The sequence below is a fragment of the Dermacentor variabilis genome, chromosome 1 (assembly GCF_050947875.1).
Source record: "Dermacentor variabilis isolate Ectoservices chromosome 1, ASM5094787v1, whole genome shotgun sequence".
NCBI lineage: Eukaryota > Metazoa > Arthropoda > Arachnida > Ixodida > Ixodidae > Dermacentor > Dermacentor variabilis.
Genome location: NC_134568.1, coordinates 60730390 through 60756838, shown reverse-complemented (window position 1 = coordinate 60756838; position 26449 = coordinate 60730390). Strand labels below are relative to the sequence as shown.

The 26449-nt window shown below is 44.9% G+C and overlaps 2 protein-coding genes across 9 annotated transcripts in view; one reads left to right on the top strand and one right to left on the bottom strand.

The window, feature by feature from the left end:
- The window catches only part of kel (kelch protein), a 57451-nt gene extending 52647 nt beyond the window's left edge, over positions 1-4804 (bottom strand). The window contains exons 1-3 of the mRNA XM_075687824.1: positions 4583-4804; positions 4338-4466; positions 746-971 (exon numbers count right to left, since the gene is read on the bottom strand). Coding sequence (XP_075543939.1) covers positions 746-971; positions 4338-4466; positions 4583-4635 — 408 coding nt within the window. The 5' untranslated portion in view covers positions 4636-4804. The remainder of the gene's footprint in view (positions 1-745; positions 972-4337; positions 4467-4582) is intronic.
- A 198-nt stretch (positions 4805-5002) lies between these two features.
- LOC142578490 (glyoxylate reductase/hydroxypyruvate reductase-like) overlaps positions 5003-26449 on the top strand; it is a 132050-nt gene continuing 110603 nt past the window's right edge. For 2 of the 8 annotated variants that reach the window (XM_075687883.1, XM_075687878.1), the window contains exons 1-4: positions 5004-5297; positions 5372-5502; positions 5578-5650; positions 5722-5838. In XM_075687883.1, coding sequence (XP_075543998.1) covers positions 5119-5297; positions 5372-5502; positions 5578-5650; positions 5722-5838 — 500 coding nt within the window. In that variant the 5' untranslated portion in view covers positions 5004-5118. Of the gene's footprint in view, positions 5298-5371; positions 5503-5577; positions 5651-5721; positions 5839-10171; positions 10326-26449 lie in introns of those variants that run through there. The other 6 variants (XM_075687889.1, XM_075687886.1, XM_075687873.1 and 3 more) reach the window with 5 other exon arrangements.

The following is a 26449-nucleotide window of genomic DNA, read 5'->3' as shown; positions in this document are numbered from 1 at the left end:
TCTGCATTTTAGGATGTGTTCTGGTTTCTGTCAAAACTTCAGCAGAGACCATCTGAAGACCGTGCAGCAGGGACACATAACCCTTGAACCTTCCTTTGAAAGCTCTATGGCAGGGTCTCCAGAAGCGAATATTGCGTGGGGGGAAGGAGCTCTCCCTCTTTTTCAGAAATTCACAAATATAAAAAATGAAATAAAGATATCAATCAAGTGAAAGAAAGAGTGAAAGGCTATGCTCCACATGTCAAGACCTCTTCTCCCATAGGGCACTGCCAGACCCAAACCTGGCTTGACCCGGGCCAAGAGCAACAAGAGAGAGAGAAAAAAGGCCCGATATTGGAGCAAAAAAGGAGAGCGGGCATCTGACCCTTAGAGTGGTGGGGGCACTGCCTCCCATGCAATGGAATCTGTGAGGGCCCACACACCCACTGCCCAAATGGTTCTTGATCCTCGGTTCAATGGTGCATACTTATTTATGAGAAATTTAGTCTAAGTGAAATTTTGTAGCAGTTAACCTTTAGCATCCCAAAGAAACACAGAGGCTATGAGAGATGCTCAAAAGGCTCATTTTGCATTCCACCTTAATTGGAATGCTGCTGCCACAGGCAGTAACCAATTCCTCGACTTCATGCTCAACAGCACAACACCATGGTGCCTGTGGTGATCTGACATCAAAGTGATACCAATCTTACACAGCCAGGATTGAATGAACCTTTGATTCGGATAATGGTAAACAGGAAAGACCTACCTGCACATTCTCTTCAGTAACCTGTACTTCAGCTGAGTAGACATAATCGATCAGCAGAGCAAGTGCAGTCCCATCTAGACCCTGAAGTGTGATCTTGTTGGCTCGACTCTCAGTGAAGCCCGTAAACATGGCATAGAAGTAGGGGCTGCAGGACGCCAGAACTGTCTTGTGGGCAGACACCTCTGTGGCACCAGCCACAAGAGTTACGTCACATAGGAGGTTCTGCCTGGGAAGCCCAGCCAGTGTGCACATGGTGAGAACTTGGATTAATGAAAAAGTGATGCAGAGATTTACAACAGTAAAACTTTGTAACCTGTCTCCCAAGTGAGTCAGCCAGCTTAAAAAATGCCTCCTACATCGCAGCTACCAGTGGCAGCATGGAGACATTTCCCATTGCTTTTGCTAATACCGTACATCTACATATTTCCTATTCGTCAACGTCCTGCATTGTGTTGTGAATTTTTTCATATTTATAACATCATGTTTTCTTGAATATAAGCACCCTTTCTTTCTTTTTATATCGTATTCATGATAACAAAGTGGGGGACAGTGTTTATACTTAAAACAAATAAAACAATTACAATCACGATACAATAAATGCTCCCTTAAGAGAAATTCAAAAGGGTCCTTTCATTTAGTATGATTTCAATTTCTTTTAAATAATTTTTATTTTAAAACGATCTGGCATTGGGCTATTTGGTGATCTTCAGAAATAAACAGAAATGGGCAGCGCCCAAATCCAAGCCTTATAGGGTGGTACCCTCTGAAGTTAAAATGCAAATCTTAAAGGCTATGCTTTTGCTGGTTGAATGTGGCAGAAGCAATTTTAAGAGCTGGAAGCACGTCACACAGATTGAATTTTGGACACCACCTATAAAATCTGTTGCATCAATTTTTTCTTTGTGGTGTCCATTTTGCGCACAACATATTTCTCAATTTTACTCCACTTAACAAATGCTCAAGTTGTTTCTGCTGCTATTGCTGTCCCATAATAAATTGTCAACTTCACTAAGCCTGTTTACTATGTCCCACTTTTTTTGTAAACTTTGCCATATCGTCAGCTGAAGCATCAACACCTGGAGGTGAATACAGAGGGTGGTTAAACTAGCATACAATCATTTTTCAATCTTTCCTGTACTCTAGAAAGTGGGAAAGGGGAAGGTGCTCAGATCCGACAAAATATGTCACTGCTTGGAAAGGCTCAGTAAGACTTAACTGGTCAACCTGAGCCAATTACAACTCAAATGTAAGCAATCTGTTCAGTAAAACCCACTCATGTTTAAAGTGTCAGCCTTTGCAAAGGTCTGTTAGTGAAAGCTTTGTTACTTAAAGGTTATCAACACTTCTTTCAATTTTTTATTCTGCATGTTTAAACAGAAGCAAATTTGAGTTCATGGTAGCAAAGTTCCTCTTCCATGCGGGGTTTTGTATGGGTAAAGCATGTAGCAGACACAACCTAACAGCTGTGACACATAAAATATCTATTAGCACGGCCACATCTGGTCCAGTAGAACAGTGTTAGCAGTCAACAAGCCTAATCTTAGTGGAAAACAAACACATTCAGTATAGGGGCGTCTTGCACTGGAGTTTGAGGTATAGTAGCGGCGCCTGGTGGTGGCGCGTGAAACGTTATCTGGGTAGCACCAGCTTGGGTAGTACTGAGCCCTGGCTGCGGAGAAGCATGTTTCTAGCCCGAGCTTTGCATCGATTTGCGCTTTTTACTGCCCTGTTGCGAGTGCGAAAAAGCTAGTCACTTCTCACAGACCACGCTGCGAGCTCGCTGCAGCGTATAGTTTAATGAAAACAGACTCTCTGTGTGCCGTGGGAAGAAATGCTGGAAACAGAAGGAATCGGCGACCTAGCTCAGCTTTGAAAAGGCGTCACCGTCCTTACTTCTGTGTCGTGGGCTGCCATGAACAAGAAGGCCTGAATACCAACATCAGAGTGTACCGCTTTCCTTAAAGGCCTCACGAAGCGGGGCGTCGGGCGCGCTGGATAGCTGCAGTTCGTCACGCTGGGTAAGCGAAACTTCGCGCCATGCTGACTGCTTCGCCTGTCTTGAAGCTTGCTTGATTATCTGCGTAGCTAAAATTCGGTCTCTTGCACCTACAGTCCCGACAGCAGACTGACATAGCAGCAGGCATGGCTGGTGATTCACGATTTGAGACCCGGCCACAGCGACAATTAACAATTAAACCGTGGTGCGAAGTGGTGAAGTGACCAGGTATGTGCAAATGAGCACAAATGGTTGGGCTGATTCGGTGACAATTCACTACCCCACTACGAGCAGCACAGGTTAGAGAGTTAGATGTGCTCATCCTTGGCCTGAAGCCAGCACGCTGAGGCAGCGCAGCAAGGTAGTATTGATTGCAGCACATCGATTTTGAGCACTGTCATTAAAAGCTACATCAAGCGAGCAGCACACGAGCGTGCGCTGCAGCGCGATTCACGCGTACATTACTGCGAGCTCATATTCACTGCATCAGTTATTTATCAGTTGCTAGAGGGACAGATGGCCGCTACTACAGTGCAGGCATAACTACTTGTCTAGCAGCATGCAGTCGACAAAGATTGCAGGAGGCCCGCCGTTTTGCGGCATGTTGAAAGACTGCTGCCGTCGCGGCGCGTACTGTCGTGCGTCGAGCAGTTCCGTCACATGATGTCTGCTTATCGCTGCTGTGAATTCATTTATACCAAGCATGTCTTCGCATTTGTGCGCCTGAATCTAGCAGCGTGCAAACCTTACCTGAAGTTCAACTTCGTACGCGACTCGCTTCACTTGCTATTTACACCACGCTAAAACTTTGCTACTTATTTCTTGAACGGTGTACATATATTCGGCGTTGCATAATTTATTGCCTTTACGCAGCGTGCCACCCCTGAAAAAATGTTCGGCGCCCGATATTAGCTGCAAGCCGTGGTACAACAAAACCAAAAGTGGCCGGTCCATATTGTAAACGTGCTTTCCGAAGCAGAAGACCGAGCTTGGTACTACCCAGTTCAGGACAGAGGGCGCTTTTTAGCACCATTGTTGCAGCGCCCCCTGGGCAATGCAAGGGCCCCATTAACTCTGAGACAACTGAAAAAGCACAACTGCCTTCGGTTTTCATGAAGTCATTAGTGAAAAAAAAATCTCGCTCTACATCCTTTGTCGTTTTTTTCTTTTTGCTCCAAACCGCAAGAACAAAGACGTGAACGAGAAGATTTTTGGGATTTTTTTCTCTTTCTGAATATATTCTCAAAATATTGACAGAGCAATCCAGTACCTAACGAGTAGTGGCTTAAGCAAAACGTAACGGCACCTGATGCGTTAAAACGGTGTTTACAGAGTAACATACACAACTGCGGTATGTGAGCTGTTTTTAAGGTACATAGCAGGGCACTTGCAAGCTTTGTTCCACAGCGAATGACAGTTCACAATTACCTAAATTACACTGTGCACGCAGTACTGCTGTTTAGCACGCGTGCACACAATACACACTGAAGCTACTACTGACAATCGAGCCTGTTTAAACTGCGTAATTAAGTTGCCAAATTGGAATATTCGGCAAAAAAGGCGCGACAAGAAAACGAGAAATGCAGACAGACTTACTTCCTCAAAATATTCATGGTTTCAAATGCCTTCTGAGTGTGGTGCTGATTTCTGTAAGGAGGTCGCTCCGTCAAACTATGCTGAGACCTGCCCAGGTCAATCTTCTGGAGCTTGAACTCCAGCATGGTACTGTGAAATAAAAAGAAGTATTCAAAGTTCACATCTCGCAAGCGAGCACAAGACAGCAAGCAGTCAAGTAACGAAGCCCGATGGAGCTGCTGTTGACAGCGAGACCCAACGTTTACCTTTCAGAAGCCAGTTCAGACGACATCGCCTGATAGAAAGACGACTTGTTCATAATGAGAAGACTCAATGCACCAGCAACAGAGGTTCCAAGTTCATGTTGAATACAAAATAGCTACAAAGACGAGTGGCAACAAATACCTACTCCTACACACAGCGTTTGTTTTGGTCAGTGGTTTAGGGTTTTAGGGTTTAGCGTCAGATTCCGGAGCTTACGACATTAGTGACGTAAAGTGCACCGTGGTCCATAAAATTGTATAGATGCGCGTGGGAAAATTATTGTTAATTAGGCAATAATAAAAACACTTGCATAGCTCGAAATCGTAACGACGATTTATTTGCTTTGTTGCTTTGTGGCCTCTGTGCACAAAATTCTAAATAATAGTCGCATTACTATTTTTTGTCGCGGAATGGTAAGGCGGCTTGAGAGACGCTTGCATATGCCGCTAAGACGCTAGTGCATGTGACTTGAGTGACTCGTGCCGCCGGTGCGGATATGGGAAGTTATCGCATTTCCTTGAAACATTTTTGACGTCAAATGTGGCACTTTTGCCAGCCCTTGTTTAATGTGCGCCGTGTCTTTTTGACCTTGTATACTCCATCTTTCACCAACACGGTACTACAGCGACTATCAAGCATGGGCCCTGTGCGAAAGCCGGCAGTGCTGGTCACACGGCAGGATGTAGCTAAGGAAGCTCTAGACCTTCTCCTTGATAAGTGAGGCGCATTTGTGCACATATTCTCGCAACTTTCAACTTGATATTTGACACTGTGCGTAAATCTCCTTTCAGGTGTGACGTCGAGATTTGGAATGAAGACGAGCCGATTCCCAGACCAGTTCTTCTGCGAAAGATTGCTGGCAAAGACGCTCTGTTTTGCTTGGTTACGGAGAAGGTAGACTCTGAATTGTTGGATGCCGCTGGTAAAACGCACAGCTTGCTGAATTTTTGTGCTTGCCCGGTTCGCTTTCGGCTCTAAGCTGTCACGTTCCTCACAGGCCCCTCCTTGAAGGTAGTCGGTACGATGTCGGTTGGTTATGATCACGTCAACGTTGCTGAGTGCACTAGAAGGTAAAGTTAAATCTTCCGGCACAATTTTTATGTAGTACGTGATTTCTAAAATAAAGGGTGTTTTCTTTCAGGCGAATCGCAGTCGGTAATACGCCTCATGTGTTAACTGACGCAACAGCGGAGCTAGGAATTGGTCTTTTGCTAGCGACTGCTCGGCGACTGTTGGAAGCTCATCAGGCAATAGGCAGGTACAAAAATGTTTTTTCGTCTTCCACTTTCGATATGTAGTGCTTATGTCGGGTGCGTTAATTGTAGGAGGAATGAAGAGTACTACTAGTGCTGAAGTGTATGCCCACAGCTGAGTAACATTGCATACTGACTACGCCGGAAACACAAATGTAATTTAAGTGGTATTTATTTGCCTGCATATGTACTAACACAGAGTGACTGCAGGAAAAAAAAAAAAGAAAAATACCGACGATTACGTTACTTCCTAATGCGAAATTTGAGCGCAGCAAATAAGCTGTTTCACCTTTTCGATAGATTGAGGCAAAGAAATCGAGCAACACATGTATGCGCTATCACAGAATTTTTTTTTTATTTTTCACACGTATTCCTTTAACAAAGACTCCACTAGGCAAGCTTCTGCTTCGGCGGCACGCACCTCTGGATTCTGACGGCGACGGCGCTGGGCCTCTGCTCTGGCAGCTCGTTTAGCAGCAGCAGACGGAGGACTTCCATCGGTCGTCTCGCTCATGGCTCAGAAAGAACTGGCAGATAATTTCGCAGTGGCGAACGGCAGCGGCAATTTCGGCTCGGGCGGTGCACATATACAGATCCGCCGCCACCGATCTGGCTTTCTGATTGCCACCGCACAGGGCGAACGGCAGCGGCAATTTCGGCTCGGGCGGTGCACATATACAGATCCGCCGCCACCGATCTGGCTCTCTGATTGCCACCGCACAGGGGTTGCATTGGAGGAGGAGCGAAGAAAGGAATTAAGTTCGAGCCGGCGCTTTGACAACCGGAGACTCGCAGGAAAAGGGGGGAGGGGGGCGGCGTGTACACCCAGCGGCAAACGATGGGGGCAGAAGCGCGCGCAGCAAGCGGACAACACGATAAAGGGAGGAGGGAAGAGATAGCAGCGACTGACTGATGCCGCTGACGCCGATAGTGAGTCAACCCCAGCTGCGGAGTTGGTTTCAGGGACAACGCCGCCGATGCCGACACAAACAATATGATACCCTCGCTTCCGCAGCGCTAAGAACCAGGTCTAGCCGTGGGAAGGTGGTCACGTATTCGTCGACGTGCCGGAGCCTACGTGAAATAACCGGCGCGTCGGCAACTGAAGAGCACCCTATCCGCCACACAAGAACAGGGGGGGGGGGGGACCCTTTCCTCTTTCTGCATGGCGGCGACGGTGTTCTATGCAGTCAGGTTATCTTGACTCTCTAGCAGCGTCAGCGGCATCCAGCGGTATCAGTCGGTCGCTGCTAGCGCTGGGGGGATGAAAGGGGGGCGGAGCTGGTTACGAGGCCGACGACAACGCCGACGACGACGCGAAACCCAGGAACGGACGCCAAAGAGCTGCGCTCTAAAATGGAGACTATCAAAGATGATCGTCAATGTCAGCGCAACAGCTTTCTTGTGTGACCTCTTGCATATCCCCTTGTCATCCATGAATCATTAAGCCTTATGGGCACGTGCGCAGATAAACGAAGTGGCAATCTCATTGCCAACCACAATGCCAAATGATACCACGACATAGTGTATGCTGTTGTATTGCAGCAGCGCACTTGAAACTCCGTATCAACCAACATTACTAGATTGCAGCAACTGGTGCAACCCCCACTATCCCTAGTATCCTGGCTGCAACTTTGTTGCAGTGGCTATCCATCAGGCTGCTGCGCTCGATGCGGATGTCTGTTGTTGATGGGGTGCTATCAATTTGGTATATCATACACCTTGCAGTCACCTTGGTACACCTATTGCGGGGGAATGGCCTAGAATGGGCACCTACCAATATCACATATGAATTGATGAATTTGTCTGTTCGGGCACATAACCCAGTGACCCAAGTTGTCCACTAGGCCAGACATCAGTAAGTTGTCTATTTGGGCATGTACCCAGTGGCCCATGTTGTCTGCTCGGCAAAAGAGCAGCTGGCACATACCTAGTGGCCAAAGTTGACTTTGAAACAAGCAGAAAGTTTATTTTCCCCCTACCCCCCATGGTGGTGTAGTGGCTTTGGTGTTGCGATTCTAAGCCTGAGGGTGTGGGATCAAATCCCAGCCATGGCAACCACATTTCAATGGGGCCGCAATGCAAAAAACACAGTCTACTGCGCATTGGGTGCACATAAAAAAAAGTCTGAGGGGGTAAAATTAATATTGAGTCCCCCATTATGGTGTGCCTCGTATTGTGGTTTCGGTACATGAAACCTTGCAACTTATCTCCCTCCACCATGGTCGTTAGTTTCATAGGCCTGCACTCTCAGTTTGGCAATAGCACTCAGCAGTGGAGAAATTTTAAAGCGGTCCGGCAGAAAGAACACTCGCCACTTGTGGGAGAACCCTGGTTCACTTTTCAAGGAAACAAAGAGCAGAATGTCAAGTGATACGAATGTTTCACCGGCACTTCGGGCATTATCTTTGGGAGTGTCACACATTTTTAGAATAGAACACGTTTTCATGGGATTGACCCACGAAAATATTTAGACAGCATGCGACAAAAAAAACTTTGCTACACTCAATAAGAATGCTTCATATTAAAAAAAAAAAGAAAACACGTCAGCGCAAGTTTGCTCCTGCATACGTCTTCAGCTTGTGCAGAAACTTCTTACCATTGTCTAGGAGCTCTTCAGTTGTCACTAGTTTTCCAGGGGAACCAGGGCCTTCTCAAAGTTGTGTTGGAGTGTATAAACATAATGTAGGTGCTCAAAATTGCTTCTCGCAGTCGGGGGTTTCAGGAATTAGATATTTAGTCTGGGGATTTTTTATTTTCACCTAGCCAATTAATGTCAGTGCAACAACATGTATACAAACTCTACCCACATGCTTCTCGCGCATAAAAGCATGTCACTTAGCAAGTATAAAAGTTGGGAACCATAATATATCTTAATTGTGGGGGCCTGGTATCTCGCAGGGAGTACCAACCACTGCGGGTTTTGGTTTAGCAAGCCACAGGCCGTGTCAGCCGTTGCCTCACATAATCTAGCACAAAAAGGGCATCGAGCGTTGCGCATGTAATATTGGAAACAGGTTTATTTATCTCTGGCCTTACGCAACACTGCACAAATGACCGGTCCTCGGGTGGCATGGGCAGCAAGGATGCTTGCGCACCAAAGACGAAAATACAGAAAAGGCGCAGCTAGCATGTTGCTGCAAAACGTCCGCACGAAAGTGGCGGGCTGTGTCTCAGTTCCCACAAGTTGGTCTCGAAATGTCGCACCTGGCTTCATCGACATTATCCTGATGCCACAACACAGCAAAATTTACTGTCTTTGTGTAGCATTAAGGTTAATTATTATTGATGATGCGCATAAGAAAAGTCAGCGGAATCTCCCAGAATGGTAATTATCCAAGATAGGCGTAGCATTATATTCGGCTTCGGCTTGCTTCTGCTGCTGTTGTGGCTGTTTTGTTCAGGTGTTACGGAAAGAGTAATTCTTAAGTATGTGCATGGTATTAAAGACAACACATACAACATACATGCACGTGCGCGCGCGCACACACGCACGCACACACACACACACACACACACACACACACACACACACACACACACACACACACACACACACACACACACACATGCAGTCGTGTATTCCACATACAGTCTTCTCTTGCCCTCTTGTGTGTGCCTTGTACTTCTTCCTCTTGTATGTGTATGAGCCTAGCATACCAGTGGCAGATTCAAGAAGGGTGTAGTAGGGGCAGTAGCTGCCCGCCTCCCTCAACACAAATGTCAGCACCTTCCTTAGTTTGTGCCATTCACATCCTTTTGCGTCAGCTTGCCTGATCAAGCGACGCCCTCTTCCCCAAACCCTGTGCTGCCTTTGAGCCTAGTTCAGCTTCTCCGCCCATTGTTATGATGCATTTTTGGTCCCAGTGCGCGCCAAGCAGCAGCAGAAAAAAGTCTGTTGTAAGGCGCTGCATTGAGCATATTGCCCCTAGGCACCACTGCTTCATAAACATTGGCACCTGCTGAGCCTGCGGAGCGTCCGATAAGAAAATGTTTAGTGGCAATCAGCTGCGTTTTCCAACAGTCACGTTCAGACCTGATCTGGAATGTTTACCAAAGATTCCAAGCACCGGAGTGTAATTGTCACTCCTCCTTGCCTGTGAATTCTCTTGCAATGAGCTGTGCTCCAATGACCATAGCCTGTGCTCATTGGGTCGTCTTATCAAGTTCGTCATCGAGCATGCTGTGGGCTGCAGGCATTGCTCTCTGTAAGAGCCCCTTTGTTTTCAGCAGCCCTTGATGTACCATTTCATTGTTCTTGTCTCATCATAAAATTAGGCTAGTTAAGTTTACCTCTGGCTCCTGGTTGTTCATTGGAGGCTGCAAACTTCGCAAGTGGCCATGCTACAACTCTGCTAGCCAGACGTAACGGGCTCCCCCACCTCCGGCAGTCGTAACATCGAGCAACCACCTGACCCCATCATCTCCCAGATAGACTACTGCTCTACATCTCCTCTCAAGCCCAGTGAATGAGATGGCCACTTAGAAACAAGTAAGTGTTTAAATATTCTTTCATGTACAACATATCCAGACTCCCTGTGACGACATTTGCACAGCTGTTGTCCAAACTATGTGAATGCTATGTGGCACAGACTAACCTCTCCCAGCAGCATCTGGTTTGCACCTCAAGAACCACTCCTTTGACTCGCACAGCTAAAGCTGCTGGGTGAATTTTGTAGCTTGTTTGCAGTGTATGGGCTTCATGGGTTCTTCACTTCTCCCAAAACCATGCGCGGTGGTTGTGCGCAAGCCCCCTGTGCTTAAAGTCAGGAGGGAGCTGGGTAGGTCAGCTTGGCACTGCAGCACTCATTCGGCAAGCGCCGGAGGTGATTTTATTACCAGTGGTGCCTTGTGCAGAGCAATTCTAATTCTCCAGTTTTTCTAATAATGATTTAATTGATTAATTGGTTGGTCCGGCATGAGAAAAAACAGGAATGCAGGTATTACCGTATTGCTACATGCATTTCCCCAAGGCCCTGCACATGAAAGCCCCTACTCTTGTTCTACTAAGCTTAATTGTTGGCACAGCTAGCATACTGTTTCATGAGACGCATGAATGTGCAGCTACCTGCTTGTGAATTAATGAACATTCACCTTGGTTTCTTTAATTACCGTTAAGTTTTAATTCATTTAATTTTGCATTACGAGTGATGTGTTATACCAAAGGTGCATGCATATTGTCCACTTTTGTAGGTAAGTAGGTGTGAAACCATAAAATATACTGTTGTAGCGCCCTGAGGTTATTCTAGAACCTTTCTAGATTTCATTTTCAACCAGAGCAGCTGATTTCATCTATGCTTTCCTTGGCTTTATTGTCTGACTTTTTACGGTCGTGATTACCAAGATTGGAGCCCCTTGGTTTTCCTTCTTTTCCTGTGTACATATAGGTATCCATATAGGTATCTATAAATATCATCGGCCTATTTTTATGTCCACTGCAGAACGAAGGCATCTCCCTGCGATCTCCAATTGCTTCTGTCTTGCACTAGCTGATTCCAACTTAGGCCTTCGTATTTCCTCATTTTGTCATCCCACCTAATTTTCTGCTGTCTTTGACTGCACTTCCCTTCCCTTGGCACCCATTCTGTAACTCTAATGGACCACTAGTTATGTACCCTATGCATTACATGGACCGACCAGCTGCATTTTTTTTTCTTATTCCCAACTAGAATATTGCTTACCCCTATTTGCTCCCTGATCTACACTGCTCTTTTCCTGTCTGTTAATGTTACGCCTAAAATTTTTCATTTCATCGTTCTTCGCATGGTCTGTAACTTGTTCTTTGTCAATTTGGTAATTGTTAACCTCCCCTATTATAGCACCGGTATAATGCAGTGATTGTACACTTTTCAACGACAGTGGTAAACTCCCAGTCAGGATTTGGTACTGTCTGCACTCCAAACCATTTTTAGTCTTCTCTAAATTTCCTTCTCATAGTCAGGGTTGCCTATAAGTAATTGACATCAACATACTCCTGTACAGACTCTGAAGGCTGACTCGCAAACATGAGTTCTTATTTCCAGGCTCTTGAACATAACCTTTGTCTTCTACGTAGTAATCTTCAGCTCCACTCTTGCAATTTCTTGGTTAAGGTCCTCAATCATTTGTTGCAATTCATTTCCATTGTTGCAGAGCAAGATAATGTCATCTGCAAACTGATGGTTGCTGAGATATTTGCAGTTGATTCTGAGATATTTGCCATTGATCCTCACTCCTAAGCCTTCCCTCTATAATAGCTTGACTGTTTCTAGGCATGCAGTGTATAGAATACGAGAGATCGTGTCTCCTTGCCTGGCCCCTTTCTTAATAGGTAATTTTCTGCTTTTCTTGGGGAGAACCAAGGTAGCTGTAGAATCGTTGTAGATAACCAAGATAATCATGTATGCCTCCTGTACTCCTTTATTATGCAATGCTTCCATGACTGTTGGTATCTACTGAATTGAATGCCTTTTCATAATGTATGAAAACCATATAGAGAGGTTATTTGTACTCCACAGATTTCTCAATTACCTGATGGATGACATGGTTTTAATACATTGTAGATTGTCTCTTCCTGTTTGCCCTGATCTTCATACAATTGAACCGTGCAGTAACGAAATCGGCAAGGAACACGAAAAAATTATCTTTCGTGAGAATTTTGTTGTTGTGAAAACAGACAGCACAGATAGGTAATGCATCGCAGAACAAAACTTTAGTGTCAAAATTCTGTTAGCCTATTTTGGCAAGCTTTGCTCGAGGACATAGAGCCGCATTGCCGACAGTGCAAAGTGTGCCGCAGGCGTCGACCAGCAGTGGCAGTATGGCCATGGCGCAGTATTCTTGGTCAATTGCTTTCGGAGATGTGATCACTTTTACGAGATTTTGCGCAACTCAGCACCTGATGCAGAGCAACAGCAACAGCGCATGCAGCAGCGTTTCTCCAGGGCATGTTGTTGCCCGTAGGCACCTACGTGTCCGGTGCCGAGCACAAAAGTGATTGCATCTCGTGTACCCGAAGGTAAACAATAGAGATAACGCCTCTTTTGCGCAAATCTACGTCCGGCGCTAAATCCACACATGATGCCTGTCGGGTGGCACCCAAACCAGCATTTTTGAAACAAGGGATGCGTATTCCCCGGTGATTGCTCAATCATGGTCCGATGTGTGACACTCCATATGCTGCGACCGCATTCTCAAGCACGATAAACAATACCATGTCGGTGGGACATGGGTTTCCTTGTTCTTGCTGTGTTTTTTTCCACCGAGACGCACATTACGCAGTGCACTGCCACTATCGACGATTGTTGTTCGAAACGCACATTCAGCTTGCGTTCAGTTTTGCCTCATGCGATTGGCCTATAGGCCTTGCCGAGTTGTCAGCTACAGGGAATGCAAACTAAACGCGCGTTTCGAACAACAATCTATGATCTTTCCTAGTAGGTGTGCAAAAACCGTCGTCACATATCGGTAACAACATGCATGCTGCTTCATACGGGTGACCAACAAATGAGATGGCGGCCATGACGCATTTCCAGCGCACTGATCGCTTCCGGCGCTTGGTTGTTTTTGTGAACAAAAATGGCGGCGCCCACACGAGTGTAATGTGGTAGTATTTTCTGAAATTTTTGTGCAAGACAAATGCATTTGAGCACATTTGGAGCCTGCTAGCCTTAGGCAAGTAGCTAATATGTGGAATTATGTTCCATCAAATTTCGTTGTGGGATTGCAGTACAGCGACATTTCGTTGCTGAGAGGTACAAAATGCATTGAATCTTGCGGGCGTTCACCGGGGATACGAAAATGTTCCGTTGTCGCGGGAATCTCGTTATTGTGGGTTTCGGCTGTATATTATACATATAAATACGGCAGTCCTACAAAAGATAACTTTAATAACATTTTGGCCGGTGGCCATGTCTTCATTAGAGTAATCACTAAGGCAGGACCACCATATATATATATATATATATATATATATATATATATAGTAGGCAAAGAGGGGTTCTTCAGGCTACCTTTCAAACGTAAAGAACTTGAGTGGTGCTACAAGGTAAACAGAACAAGTATTTAATTTCAACAGTTTCGATCGGTGGACCGATCTTCATCAGGGTTTACAAAAAAATGGCAGTTCGGCCCTGGTAGTGAAGACACCAGACCGGGTGTGTGTGTGTGTGTGTGTGTGTGTGTGTGTGTGTGTGTGTGTGTGTGTGTGTGTGTGTGTGTGTGTGTGTGTGTGTGTGTGTGTGTATATATATATATATATATAATAGCACGTAGGAAAAATACCAGGATGTTATTAGTAATATACTGGTATTCCTCCTACGTGCTTCTGTTCTTTAGCTCACTCACTGCCAAATCCTGTAATTAGATGCTTCATTGATGTGTATGTGTGTTTGAACTTGTGCGTGCTATGCTGGTTGCAGCCATGTGAGGGTCCCCCCGTCACTGAAGGGAGACTTTAAGCCCTGGCAAGCCCCAACCAGAATGTTTGCAAGACAGTGATTTTAAGGGGCCTAAATTACTCGCAAAACACGATCGATGGCTTAAACAGTCTGCTTCTAAGCTTGCAATTGCATAAGTCTTGGCACATTGGTGTTATGTATATTTGTGTCAGCTTTGTAACGTTCGCATGTTTAAAGTGCATGGAATACACTGATTTATGGCACTAGTAATTCGTACCTCAGGTGGAACAGACGTGGTCCAGTATTGTTGGTTCTTTTTCATGAGTTCTGCTCAAGTGCTTGTGTAGTTGAGCAACATGCATTTAAAACACGAAGCTGGCAATACAGCTCGTCATTATACACCAAAAGTATTTGACAACCATATTTTTGTTTGTTTGCAGCCCTCAAGTTTGCTTTGAAGAATGAAAAGAGCAGGTTTGCAAAGTGTTGATAAGTTCTTCACTCCTACTACCAAGAAACCTCTACAAATTGTAGTCAAAGGCACCGAACAAGCCACTTCACCAGCAGTCTTCCCAATGCTGCCATTGGATGAGAAAAACATGAACATCTGTGTTCATCCCGGGTCGGCTTCATGTAGCATATCGCTACCTCTTCAAAGCGAATGTTCTCACCCTGCTTCTGCACGTAACCTAAATACCGAATATCAAATCGAATGATTGGACATGACATGACTTCCGTCACTTTGTTAGTGCCAGCTAAATGCAACTTTGGGAAGTTTGTTGGCCGATGAGTCAATTGATACACAGAGCATTTGTTAGAAACTCACTGGTGCCCTCTGCATTGTGCTACAGATTTCCATACCCAGTTCACAGGGAAGACAGCGAAGATGAGAAGCGATACGTAAGTCAATCGCTCTCAAACAAATGAAAGTGGCTTGTCCTCTCCAATTCTCGCAGAGGCCTGTACTGCAAGTACTGCGCTTTGTTAATAACAGGTACGATGGGAACCTACCATAAAAATGTCCCCCTTGAAAAACTGGTTGCAAAGTCACTCACGTCCTTTGCAAAACTGCTTTGAAATGATTATCTTCCCATATTTGAAGCAAACAAGTACCACAAAAAAGTGCAGATAAGAAAGGACTTACTTCCATGTGTCCGCGCACCTGAAAAAGATGTGGCCAACCAAACCTGCGTTCGGCATCTACATCAAATGAACCACAACCAAAACCGCTGGTTTCCAATCATAAAGTCAAACATCTTTTTAGGGTGCCAAAATAAAAATGCTCCTTGAGTGGTCAAATGAGGCCTCATTGAGTTTGAATGACAATTTCCGCTCAATTCTGTGATTTCGAGCATCGAGTAGGGACACTGAACTTCAGAAGCACCTTGTCAGCACATCATCCTGAGCCACGTACACCAAGACCCAGAGCGAACTGATCAAGTGCTGTGGAGACGAGGTTCTTGCTACACTAATTCAGTGGGTGCACAAGTCGGGCGTCTACTGTATCATGTTCAATAAAACAACCAATGTATCTCGCGTGTCAAAGCTCTTGTGCTGCAGTACACACACAAGAACATGGTACAAGAAGGCTTCATTCAATTTGTTGACTCTCGCAGCGACAGCAATGCTGTTCGTGCCAACATAACTGAGCCCATCCTAGCAGGGAATTAACTTGGTGAATGAGTTCTAAAAATGCTGAAGGGCCTAGAACACTACCTTGGAAGGTGTGTTGGCGTAGGGACAGATGGCCGCAGCGTTATGGTGTCAGAGCTATGTGATGCCATGTTCGAAATCAAGCAGTGTGCTCTAAATGCAGTTCACTTCCCGTGTTTTAACCGTGCCCTCAACAAGTCTTTATCCAAGTCATCGCACATTCAAGCCACCAGGAACACAATAGGGATTATGAAAGAGATAATTTACTTCTTCACCGCATCACCAAAACGAAATATTGTACTTAAAAACACACTTGGCCACCAACTTGAAGGGGCCCTGAGCCACCTCTCGGGCTTGGTGAAAGAAATTGAGAAGCCATTCCACCCTGTGAAGGTGGTTGACTAGCAAAGCTGTTATGGTGGTATAAATTATGTTGGTTTAGAGTTTTGTTGGTATGTAGCTATGCATATAATTATGTATGTCATTTACGCGAAATAGAAAGAAATACACAATCATTTGTTGTCTTGTCTTTTATCTTTATTTTATCTTGTTGCACAAGGGATGATGGCCTTGTGGTTGCTGTGCTACACCACCAATGGCTCTTTTACAACGCCGCTTTAAAGACACAGGTGTTGACGCAGCTGTGACGGTGCACATTCCAAACGAGTGCATGACACAAAGCACATTTGTTTGTAATTTGCAGTTGAGCATACTTCCTAGTTAGCTGAAGGAAATTTGGAAGGACTAGATTTGTTCTATAGGACAAACATGAGGCTGTCAGTTCCCCTCCTGTAGAAGCCCATGTATTGACAGCAGATGAGAATTCCACAATATTTACGAGTTCACTGTGAACGACGTAATTAGTAAGAGTAAATGCAACTCTGTCATATTAGTCTTGTTCACTGCTAATTGTCATATAATTTGTTTCAGCATAGTTTCGATAAAACAAGAGTTGTAGCCATTTTCTGTAATCATACTCCTTCCGTAGATGCCCATGTATTGACAGCAGACAGGAATTATGTAATGTTTACAACTTCACTGTGAACTAATTATGATAAGTAAATGAAACTCGACATATGATGGTCGTCTTGGCGGACAATTTCAGTAAGATTTTTTCCAAGATATCTACATATAGATTGAGAGCTACAGAGCTTTCGCGAGAAAGTTTGCTTTGAAGGGGGGGGGGGGTCGCAAGGTGTTTTGGGTTCACCGCCACGATTTTTCCGGAGGGTTGCCATAGACAGCTTTGTTGTAAAAATACAGTTCACCGATAGCATACACTGCTGTGAACATCTCAGCCAAATTTTACAGTTGTGCACAGCGCGTGGATCTTGCAAGCAGCGCAGTCTCCTTTCTCTCAAATGCTCTATTTTCAACAGAAGCCTGCTCTTCACTCTTTTCCGGACTCTTTACTTTGTAATATAGCAGATTCCCATACGTGGGTGCCGTTGGCCAATAGCTAACATAAATCAAGTAGGGCGTTTGGATCAGTGCGCATCTTCCTACTGTTACTTTGTATATTTATTGATGCAGTTTAATAAATAGGCTGAAGTGACAATCTGCTTTTGAATTTCGATAATTACGTACTCCTGGAAGAAGCCAACTATCGTCTGCTTGACCGCCTGCATAGGAATTATTTTTATTTTGTTTATTTATTTATACAATACTGCAGGCCTTGGCGTGGCCCAAGCAGGAGCGGCATACAAATGATAGTTAAATATAGCATTAGCAGACGTAAATTAGCAGATCCTGCTTATTGGCGTTATAGCTGTTGGGTCTCGCTAATTTTGACTAGTTCTGGACACTGAACTAGCCTTGAACCACACAAAACTCAAGGTCAGACCACACACGCTTGCCAGCGCACGCTCACTTCTGCTTAGACGCCTTGGCAGGCTTTGCTTTGTGATGAGCTATTGATAGCGCTTCAAATTGTGCAAGTTGGATCTGGCTACTATCCATCGTTCAAGCTGGTACAGGACAAAGCCAGTCTGCACCATGAGCACAGCCAGAGAGGAGCATATATGAGCATGAGCGCACACTTTAGCCCTGTCGTGCACAAAGCAAGCGCTGCAGTTGTATGCAGCTGCAGCCTGCTATGTCGTGTAGATAACGGGGCCGCTGCGAGGTGCTGCAATGAGTCCACTGGCTGAGTTCACTGTGGCTCGCTGAGGACATCTGCGTTTGGTGCGTCATAGGGGCCAAAACCGGAAATAGTGGCATCTACGTTAACATCCAAAATCAACTTTGAACTGGGCGCCACAGTGGCGTTCAATAGGCGTAGCATTGTGGGCACACCCTGCTCTGCTGTGGCCTTCGCAGTGCAAATCATTGGAGTGGAAGCTCCGTGAACGGGGCATGTTTGATTGCCTATAACTCTACTTCTGCTGAGCATGTTGAAGAACTTTCTGCAGCAAAGTATTTCTGAAATAGTCTAATTTGACTTCAAATGCATTTCTGAACATTGATAAAAAGAGGTTCAGGCCCTTTCGAGACGAGATGGGTCGAATGCCGCAACAGTGTCATTCAGTTTCAAAACTAACTTGGCTCCATGGCTAAAGCTCTCGATGCCACCGCCAACTAGAGAGAACTGCAAAGCACTGCAAAAGCAAGGACGCTCTGCATCAATTTTGGTGATGGCAAGTGTGTAATGCGATAATTTACCTCTTGAACTGACTGGTGCACGTGCTCCCATTGTGTCTTGCGCTACCAGAAGTGCAGTGATGTGCACATGGAAAGGAACACATTGACAGACACCGTAGCTGTTGCAACTGCGAAGAGGTATTCGCACCTCTGTGCGAGCGAGCCGCCGTGCTGGCAGATGAGCTTGAAACAGCTGTGACTCCTTCATGTCACGAAAAGACAGACCCAAAGGTCCAACACTTCGTGCTCATTCCAGAGAGCATCTACAGGATGTCGGTATACATCTCACTACCGGATAATGTGTTGGCAGACCTCAAATCAAGGTTTGACAGTGACTTTTGGACTCTGGGGGCTCTTTGTCATTTTGCCATCTCAGCTCTATACCATCGCAACGGAAGACTCAAAAGTAGTAACAGAGATTGCCCAGCGGTATGGCTCACTCATTCGAAGGCATGCCCCAATAACTGCAAGTGTTATTAAAGCCAAACTGTGGCTATGGAGGGAAAAGTGGAATTGCGAAAGCAAAGGAGCAGACATTCCTTCTGCTGTTGGAGTGCCCTGCATGTGCAATGGTGACATCTTCCCTTTGATCAAGACGCTTCTGCAAATACTGGCCACTCTCCGTTAGCGTTGCCAGTGCTGAAAAGCATAAAAACATGAATGCAATCACAGATGAGTGAAACCGGCATGGCTCTGCTACATATGCACAGAGACAATCCTGTTGACTGTGAAAAAGTTATCAATCGCTTTGCCCATGGATATGGTGGATGATGTAGGTTGGAATTCGTGGTGTAACACTATATTGCTATTTGCCACATCAAATGGGCATTTATTATAATAGCAATTATTTGGACCCTCGAGGCGCATTTCTGCCATCGGCGTTGCTGTGAGGTTCTGTATAAATAAAGTCCAAGGGCGATAAAATTGTCGCCGCGCACCATATGCTGTATGTGCGAGTGAAAGCGTGCGAGGGTCGGCCTGTGAATGCAAATCAGTATTGCATGTGTGAATGAGAAAGGCGGGGACGGAATCACGCTCTCTTCTGTTGCACGCGAGGCACGGGTTTGAGGCAAGGGAGGGAGGGAGAGAAAAAGGGAGGGTGGGTAGGTCGGTCTTTTTTGGTGGTTACTGCTTATGGTGCAGCCGTTCGGGTGCCATATCTTGAAAGCAATCTGCGACGTGGCTAAAGTGCGCGCCTGCGCGGGCCTCATCGTCAAAGTGATCTGCGATGTTTGCAGAGTGTGCATAGTACAGGTAGCTTCGTATGCACTGTGCTTTTGATGTTTCATTCATGTAGAAGCGAGAGATGGACGAAGGTCAATTCACTCACTGCTGCTGTCGCGATTCCTCACTCCAGCATTTTTTTGACAGTGAGTTTCTGTGGTCATCGAGGGAGATTTGTTCATGTTTACCTGTGTGCGTGTGACACTGTGCTTGTTAATTTAGTTGGTAAGCGAATGTTTACAAGTTTATACAGCTGATAAAACTACTAACCTTAATTTGTAAAGCTATCTACTAACTTGCTATTGCACTCAGTGCTTCGCCTTTCAGGTGAAACTGCAACTTTTTTAATAGAACTGCCTAACTCTACGAAGCTGACATTCTAGTTCTCTGCTCATAAATTTAGTTTCGGTATTGTGTCAACACATCTGGTGCATGAACTGACATTTTTTTTTTGCAATAGAGCTTCATTGTTTAAGCATTTTCACATCTAATCATCAATCTAATCTAATCATCAATATTGAGGAGGGGTATGAATATTTATTTTGAGCGTGCGTCTACGATGATTTGCATTGTTTTCGGGACCTTCGTGTACTCTTCAAATTTCAAATTCGATATACATATCGAATTGCTGCTGGAGATTGAGGTGGCGTAGCTATAATTTTATGTGCGTTTCGTTCCCCTTGCTACAGTTAGTGAGATTTATAATGACTACTGCAATTATGTTGTCGAGATTTGGGGGATTTCCTCTTGCACTGCCATCATGTTGATTCTGTAGCATCTATAGCAAGTACTAAAGTGGGCTGAATGTTTATATGTCGCCGTTCCATGCTGTACTTTGAATTTGAGACTTTGAACTGATCTGTTGTTTGCAACATTTTTTGCATAAAAATGTTACCTTGGTTTTGTTGATTGCGAACATTCGCCTTGAAGAGGTGGTGATAAGCTACGTGATGCCGTCCCGGGAGGAATACAGTTGTTCCTGTTTTTCTTATTGATGGCAGCGTTGGGAAGATTGCTGATAAGGAAGCTTGTTTGGTGCCTTTGACTGCAATTTGGAGGGCTTTCTTGGGAGCAGGAAGGAAGAACTTATATTAATCTTTTGCAAACTTGCTCTCTTCATTCTTCAGAGAAAACTTGAGGGCTGCATGCAAACAAAAATATGGTTGTCAAATGCTTTCGGTGTATAATCATGAGCCTTACTTGTGAACTTCATGTCTTAAAACGCATGTTGCGTGACTGCAAGAGCACTCGTAATGGGGAAGCAGCAAAAACGCTGTATCACGTTTGTCCCAACTAAGGCACGCTTACTCAGGCCATAAAGCAGTGTTCGAATTTCATGCACATTAAACAAGCATACGTTGTAAAGGCGACACGAATATACACAACACGAATGTGCCAGGAGTTTCATTAGCTTTATGCAATTACAAACTTAGGAGCGAACTGTTTGCTTAAGCTGTCAATAGCATTTTGTGAGTAATTTAGGTGGCTTACAATCACTGTCTTGCAAACATTCTGGTTGGGGTTTGCGTTCAACCACTGTGCATGGTTGCACGAAAAGTGATTGGAATCTATGAAGGGGATACACTGCAAACAAGCTATGAAATTCGCCTGGCGGCTTTGGCTGTGTAAGTCAAAAGAGTGGCTGCTGAGGTGCGAACCAAACGCTGCTGGGCAAGGTTAGTCTGTGCCGCATAGCATTCACATTGTGAATAATGTCTGGAGTGCAGCACCTGCTGTGCAGTTGTCATCACCGGAAGTCTGGATATTTTGTACATGAGAGAACGCTTCCTTGTTTCTAAGTAGTCAACTCATTCACTAGGATGACAGGAGGTGCAGAGCAGTAGTCTATCATGGATTTGATGGTGTCATGCGGTTGCCCGGTGTTATGACTGCCGGATGTGAGGGGCCCCCTTCCATCCGGCTAGCGAAGTTGTAGCGTGACTACTTGCGAATATTGTTGCCTCCGATGAACGACTAGGAGCCAGAGGCAAACTTATTTAATTTTATGATGAGACAAGAACAATAAAACGATACATCAAGGGTGGCTGAAAGCAAGGGGGCTCTTGCAGAGAGCAATGCCTGCAGCCCACAGCATGCTCGATGACAAGCGTGATGAGACGACGCAATGAGCACAGGCTACGGTCATTGGAGCACAGCTCACTGCAAGAGAAGTCACAGGCAAGGGGGATTGATGTAACACTACGGTGCTTAGAGTCCTCAGTAAACATTCTGGGTCAGGTCTGGACAAAACTGTTGGAAAACGCAGCACAATATGTTTTCTTACTGAATTGGGTTGCTGACACTGGTTTCTGGAGGGTGTCAATAAGTGATAGGCAAAATTCTGTAAACAGAGTTTCCTAGACATGTAACTTTCCTTAAGCAAGGTTCCTGCACTGTATACTAGCACTGTCAAAGATTTGACCACGCGTTTTGAAAGCTTGGATGACGTGGGGAAATGGAGGATAGCAGTAATGACGTCACCAGTCTGCATGTTAATACCATAATTGCGATTCTAGATGAAGGTGCACCTTCTTGGTTAGATTAAGCAAGGTATGGTAGAGAAGTCCACTTGTGGGTTTTGCACGTTGTCCATTCAACGCTTCAATGTTTGTTTCTCAGCTGTCAAGCAAGAATAAAAAGTCACAGTTTTGCAATAGAGGCAAAGCATCGATTGCGATAGTGAATTAGTAGACAACTACACGAACTAAGGATAGTGGTTTTATCGGCTGTATAAACTTATAAACATTATCTTACTAAATTAAATGTCATGTGCGCACAAGCAAGCATGAATGCATCCCACTCGGTGACCACGCACACTCGCTGTCAAAACACTGGAGTGAGAAAGTGCGGCAGCAGCAGCAGCAATCGAAATGACCTTCATGTTTCCTTTCACTTCAACGCGAACTAAGTGGTGAGAACACAGCACACATGAAGCTATCAGCACTCGGCACACTCTGTCCCCATCACAGATCGCTTTCCAAATGGGGCCCACGTGGCCGCACCATATGCAGCTGCCACTGGAGTATGGTTGATCATGGTTCGATGTGGATGGATATGGCATTAAAGAATGACAACGGTTTAAAATGACCAGAATGTCATCAGTGCCCCCTGGTGCCCTCACCTGCAGTAGTTTGCTTGCGTCATCAATTAACTTTGCGCTGCCGTCTGTAGCAGTTCCTATCGCTGCATCGTTGTTATACTGGTATGATCAAGTTTCATAATGTTGATAATGACACCAGGCTGCGCGGAGATGAGCAAGCGGCACAATGTTTACGCATATTTAGGCACCTTTCACAGGAGTTTCTGCGTGAATGTTCACGTTCAGCTGTCGTTCAGGCCCGCAGAAGCTAGCTCACGCCTGTTTGTTTCTAAGGCTTCGTGGGCAGAAAATATCAAGTGCGAGTGTTGAAAGGCGTCCAGGTGGCTGAGGGCACAGCAGTGCATTTTGGATGAAGTTGAGTGTGTGACGGAAACACGTCTGGTTTGGTCTATACAATTTATTGCGATAACAATTATATGGACACTCCAGACACATTTCTGCCGTCGCCATGATGCTCCTATAAAGTGAAAGCGGGTGAGGGTGAGATGAGGATTGTGGCTCGGATCTCGCATGTGCAAGGGAGGAAGGTGGGGAGGAAGCATGCAGTCTTCCATCGCGTGCAAGAAATGGGAGGAGGAGGAGGGGGGGGGGTCTACTGTGGTGGCGGCTGCGTATGGGGCGGCCTAGTGGGCCTTATCTTAAAAGCAATCTGCGATGGGGACAGTCTGGGTGTGCCAAGGGCTGATTCATGACTCCAAGTAAATGCTTTCTGCCTAGCAGCCATCCTAAGAAACGGCTGATAAAGGTTCAGGTTTGGAGTGAAAGAGAGTGCCCTATCACGACTTGTGCTGAATGCCTCGTTGTTCCCAGATCGTCATGACGCCACCCCGCACAAACTTGAAAATGAAAAAAGACTGATATGGAAAGACTTGTTTTGTACTATTATGTGTGCCGTTGTGGTGAAAAGACAGCATGTAGAATTTCATTGTTTCTAGAAAGAAGCAGACGTGCATTGGAGAGCAACTTGAATAGAATCTTCCACATTGGGAAAAGATGACTGATACTATACCGGTTTGTTCAAAACGCTTCTTAGGTCAATTTCTTTATTCCTGGCGAGTGGACCATTGCTTTCTTTTTGTTTATTTTAAATATCTTGCTGGCGTTTCAAATCGCGGAATGTACTTTATTCGGACAGGCACTTTGATAAATTGTAGTGATCTATGCTTATAAGCTTCCTTTGGTTTTTGTTCGTTTATAGTTTCCTGCCCTCATCGTTTTCACAGCTTGATTTAGTTTGGCGGTACAAGCAGGAGATTGTGTTTTCTCATTTAACGCTGTGAGTTGTCAGTTCATTTGCTCGCAAGAAATTTGGAAGCAACTGCAAACAGTGCTTGTTCCAGTTTTGGAACGTTCGACCTGTGCACAGCGCCGCTAGTTTGCTTTCTGGCACTGTGCACACACCTAAATTCCATTACAACTGGTTCAGTTCGTTTCTAAGTTATGCAGTTACACTAATACAACTGACCTTGCCAAAATAAAACCCTTGCTAAATTTTGGAAACCCTTTGGAAGAAACTCAACTTGGTCTGATTGGTTCTTATTAAATTTTCACGTATCACCAGGTTTGGGAATTTATACGAGCGGCAGGTGCCTGCTGTGTTCCCATGCCTGGGCCCTACCTCAAACACTGCATACTGTGAGCACAAACAAGTACCAGACATCGGACGCAAATGAGCTTATCACACGTATTGGCTAACTATAAAAATAAGGTGCCCCCCCCCCCCCCCCCGACTTACAAATGTAACTCTCATTTGTTATTATACCCAGGCACTCTGACCAGGTTACTTTACAGTTTTGAGCCTTGTTATATCAGTGCATAATATCTGTATATAGCTTATGAAAGCACAATAGACATTATTGCCTACATATTGTGAGATGTTGCATGTGATATACTGCAACACGAGTTGCAGGGTGGAGTTACCTATGAAGGTTGAAAACAGTCAAGTATCGTACCTGTAGCAGTGGAGCAACACCGTGAACAAGTGCTTACACCTTTTGAAGGCCCGCTATGCACAAACACTTCATTTTTTTAACCTCTGGCTCGCTTGGAGGGCTCTTTGTCATTAAAAAAATTGTATGCACCTCGCTGGGCAGGCCAGCTATTTGCACGCACAGTGCAACTATTTCTGCGATTTCATCGCTCAAATCTTGAGACCAATAAAAATAAAGTGATCGGCTGCAAGGACCCTTTCAGCTTCCATGAAACACCTCTGTTTGACGTCACGAAAGAGAAATATGACCATAGTACCAAGCGAAAGAGCTGTTGTGAACCTGGATTGCATAGCCATCTTTGTTTATTTGGACAGTCTTGCCAGCTCAAATAGCAAATTTTGAAGTTGCCAATAGCTCCATGTGCGCTGTGTGCTTGCCACTGCTGCTGCCGTGCTTCCTCACGCCAGCGTTTTGACAGTGAGTGTCTGTGGTCATCTAGTGAGATGTTTTCATGTTTGCCTGTGCGCACGTGACACCATGCTTGTTGAATTAATTAGTAAGCAAATGTTTGCAAGATTATACGGCCGATAAAACTACTTTCCTTACTCCGTATAGCTGTCTAATTGCTATCGCAATTGATGCTTCGCCTTTTGGTGAAACTGCGACTTCTTTGAAGGGGCCAGCACACCAACCAGAAAAAGGGATTCGAAATCGTTTTTAATGTTTTGCCTCTCCTCTATGGGAACCTTGTTCATAGTCGCAACCTTGTTCACAAGATCATGAACAAGGCTCCTGTGGGGAAGCCGAAACGTTAAACACAATTTTAAGTCCTTTTTTGGTTCATGTTCTGACCCCTTTATTTAAAAAAGCGGTGCATTTTGCTCTTTTGCTTGTCGCTTCAGCATGTTTCCTCATGGGCGCTGCTGAAATCCGTATGCAATATGCGAATACTTAACCCTTTTAGGCGCTAACTGATTCTGTTTATCTAAAACTTGCCTGAACCGCATTTTCTACATTTTCAGAATCTTAAAAAGCGTGCAGCTGCAAAATAGATCAACAATTTTCTATCCTTTCTTGTGTGTGGTCATGTTTAGAGAGCGTGGACTCAATGCAAAAACACATACAGGAATATCAGGTATGACAGCATGAACTATGTCATGTCTAGCGGGCACCATCCAACCACTTAAATACTGTGTTTGGTGCAACAAATTGTGGCGAACAATGAAAGAAGTGAAGCCGTTGTATACATCATACTTGCACCGAGCAAAAATGTGCAATGGTCTACATTCCTTCTCATTTTACAAAAACATTTTGCACGTGGTATTCAAGCTTGCAGCACAATTCAAATCAGAAATGTTTAAAGCTGCATGTGACATATTTTAAATGTCATTACTTTCATCAGTGCTGTTGTAGCTGTTGCTGTACAACCTTGGCGTACACAGTTGTTTACACAGTGCCTCAAATAATTAAATGTAGAGCTAAAATATTCTAGCCAGCGTAGCTCAGAAAAATCAGCCCTTAATGGTTAAAAAATTCAGACGGAACTCGTCTACGATGACTACAGACAATTTCACATTCGACTCATGGGAGCCGTCATTTTTGGCTGTTACGCAAACACTTTCTAAGTTTTATGAGAAGTGAAGTCACGTAACATGGTTGTGACACACTGAATGCATTTATACAACTATTT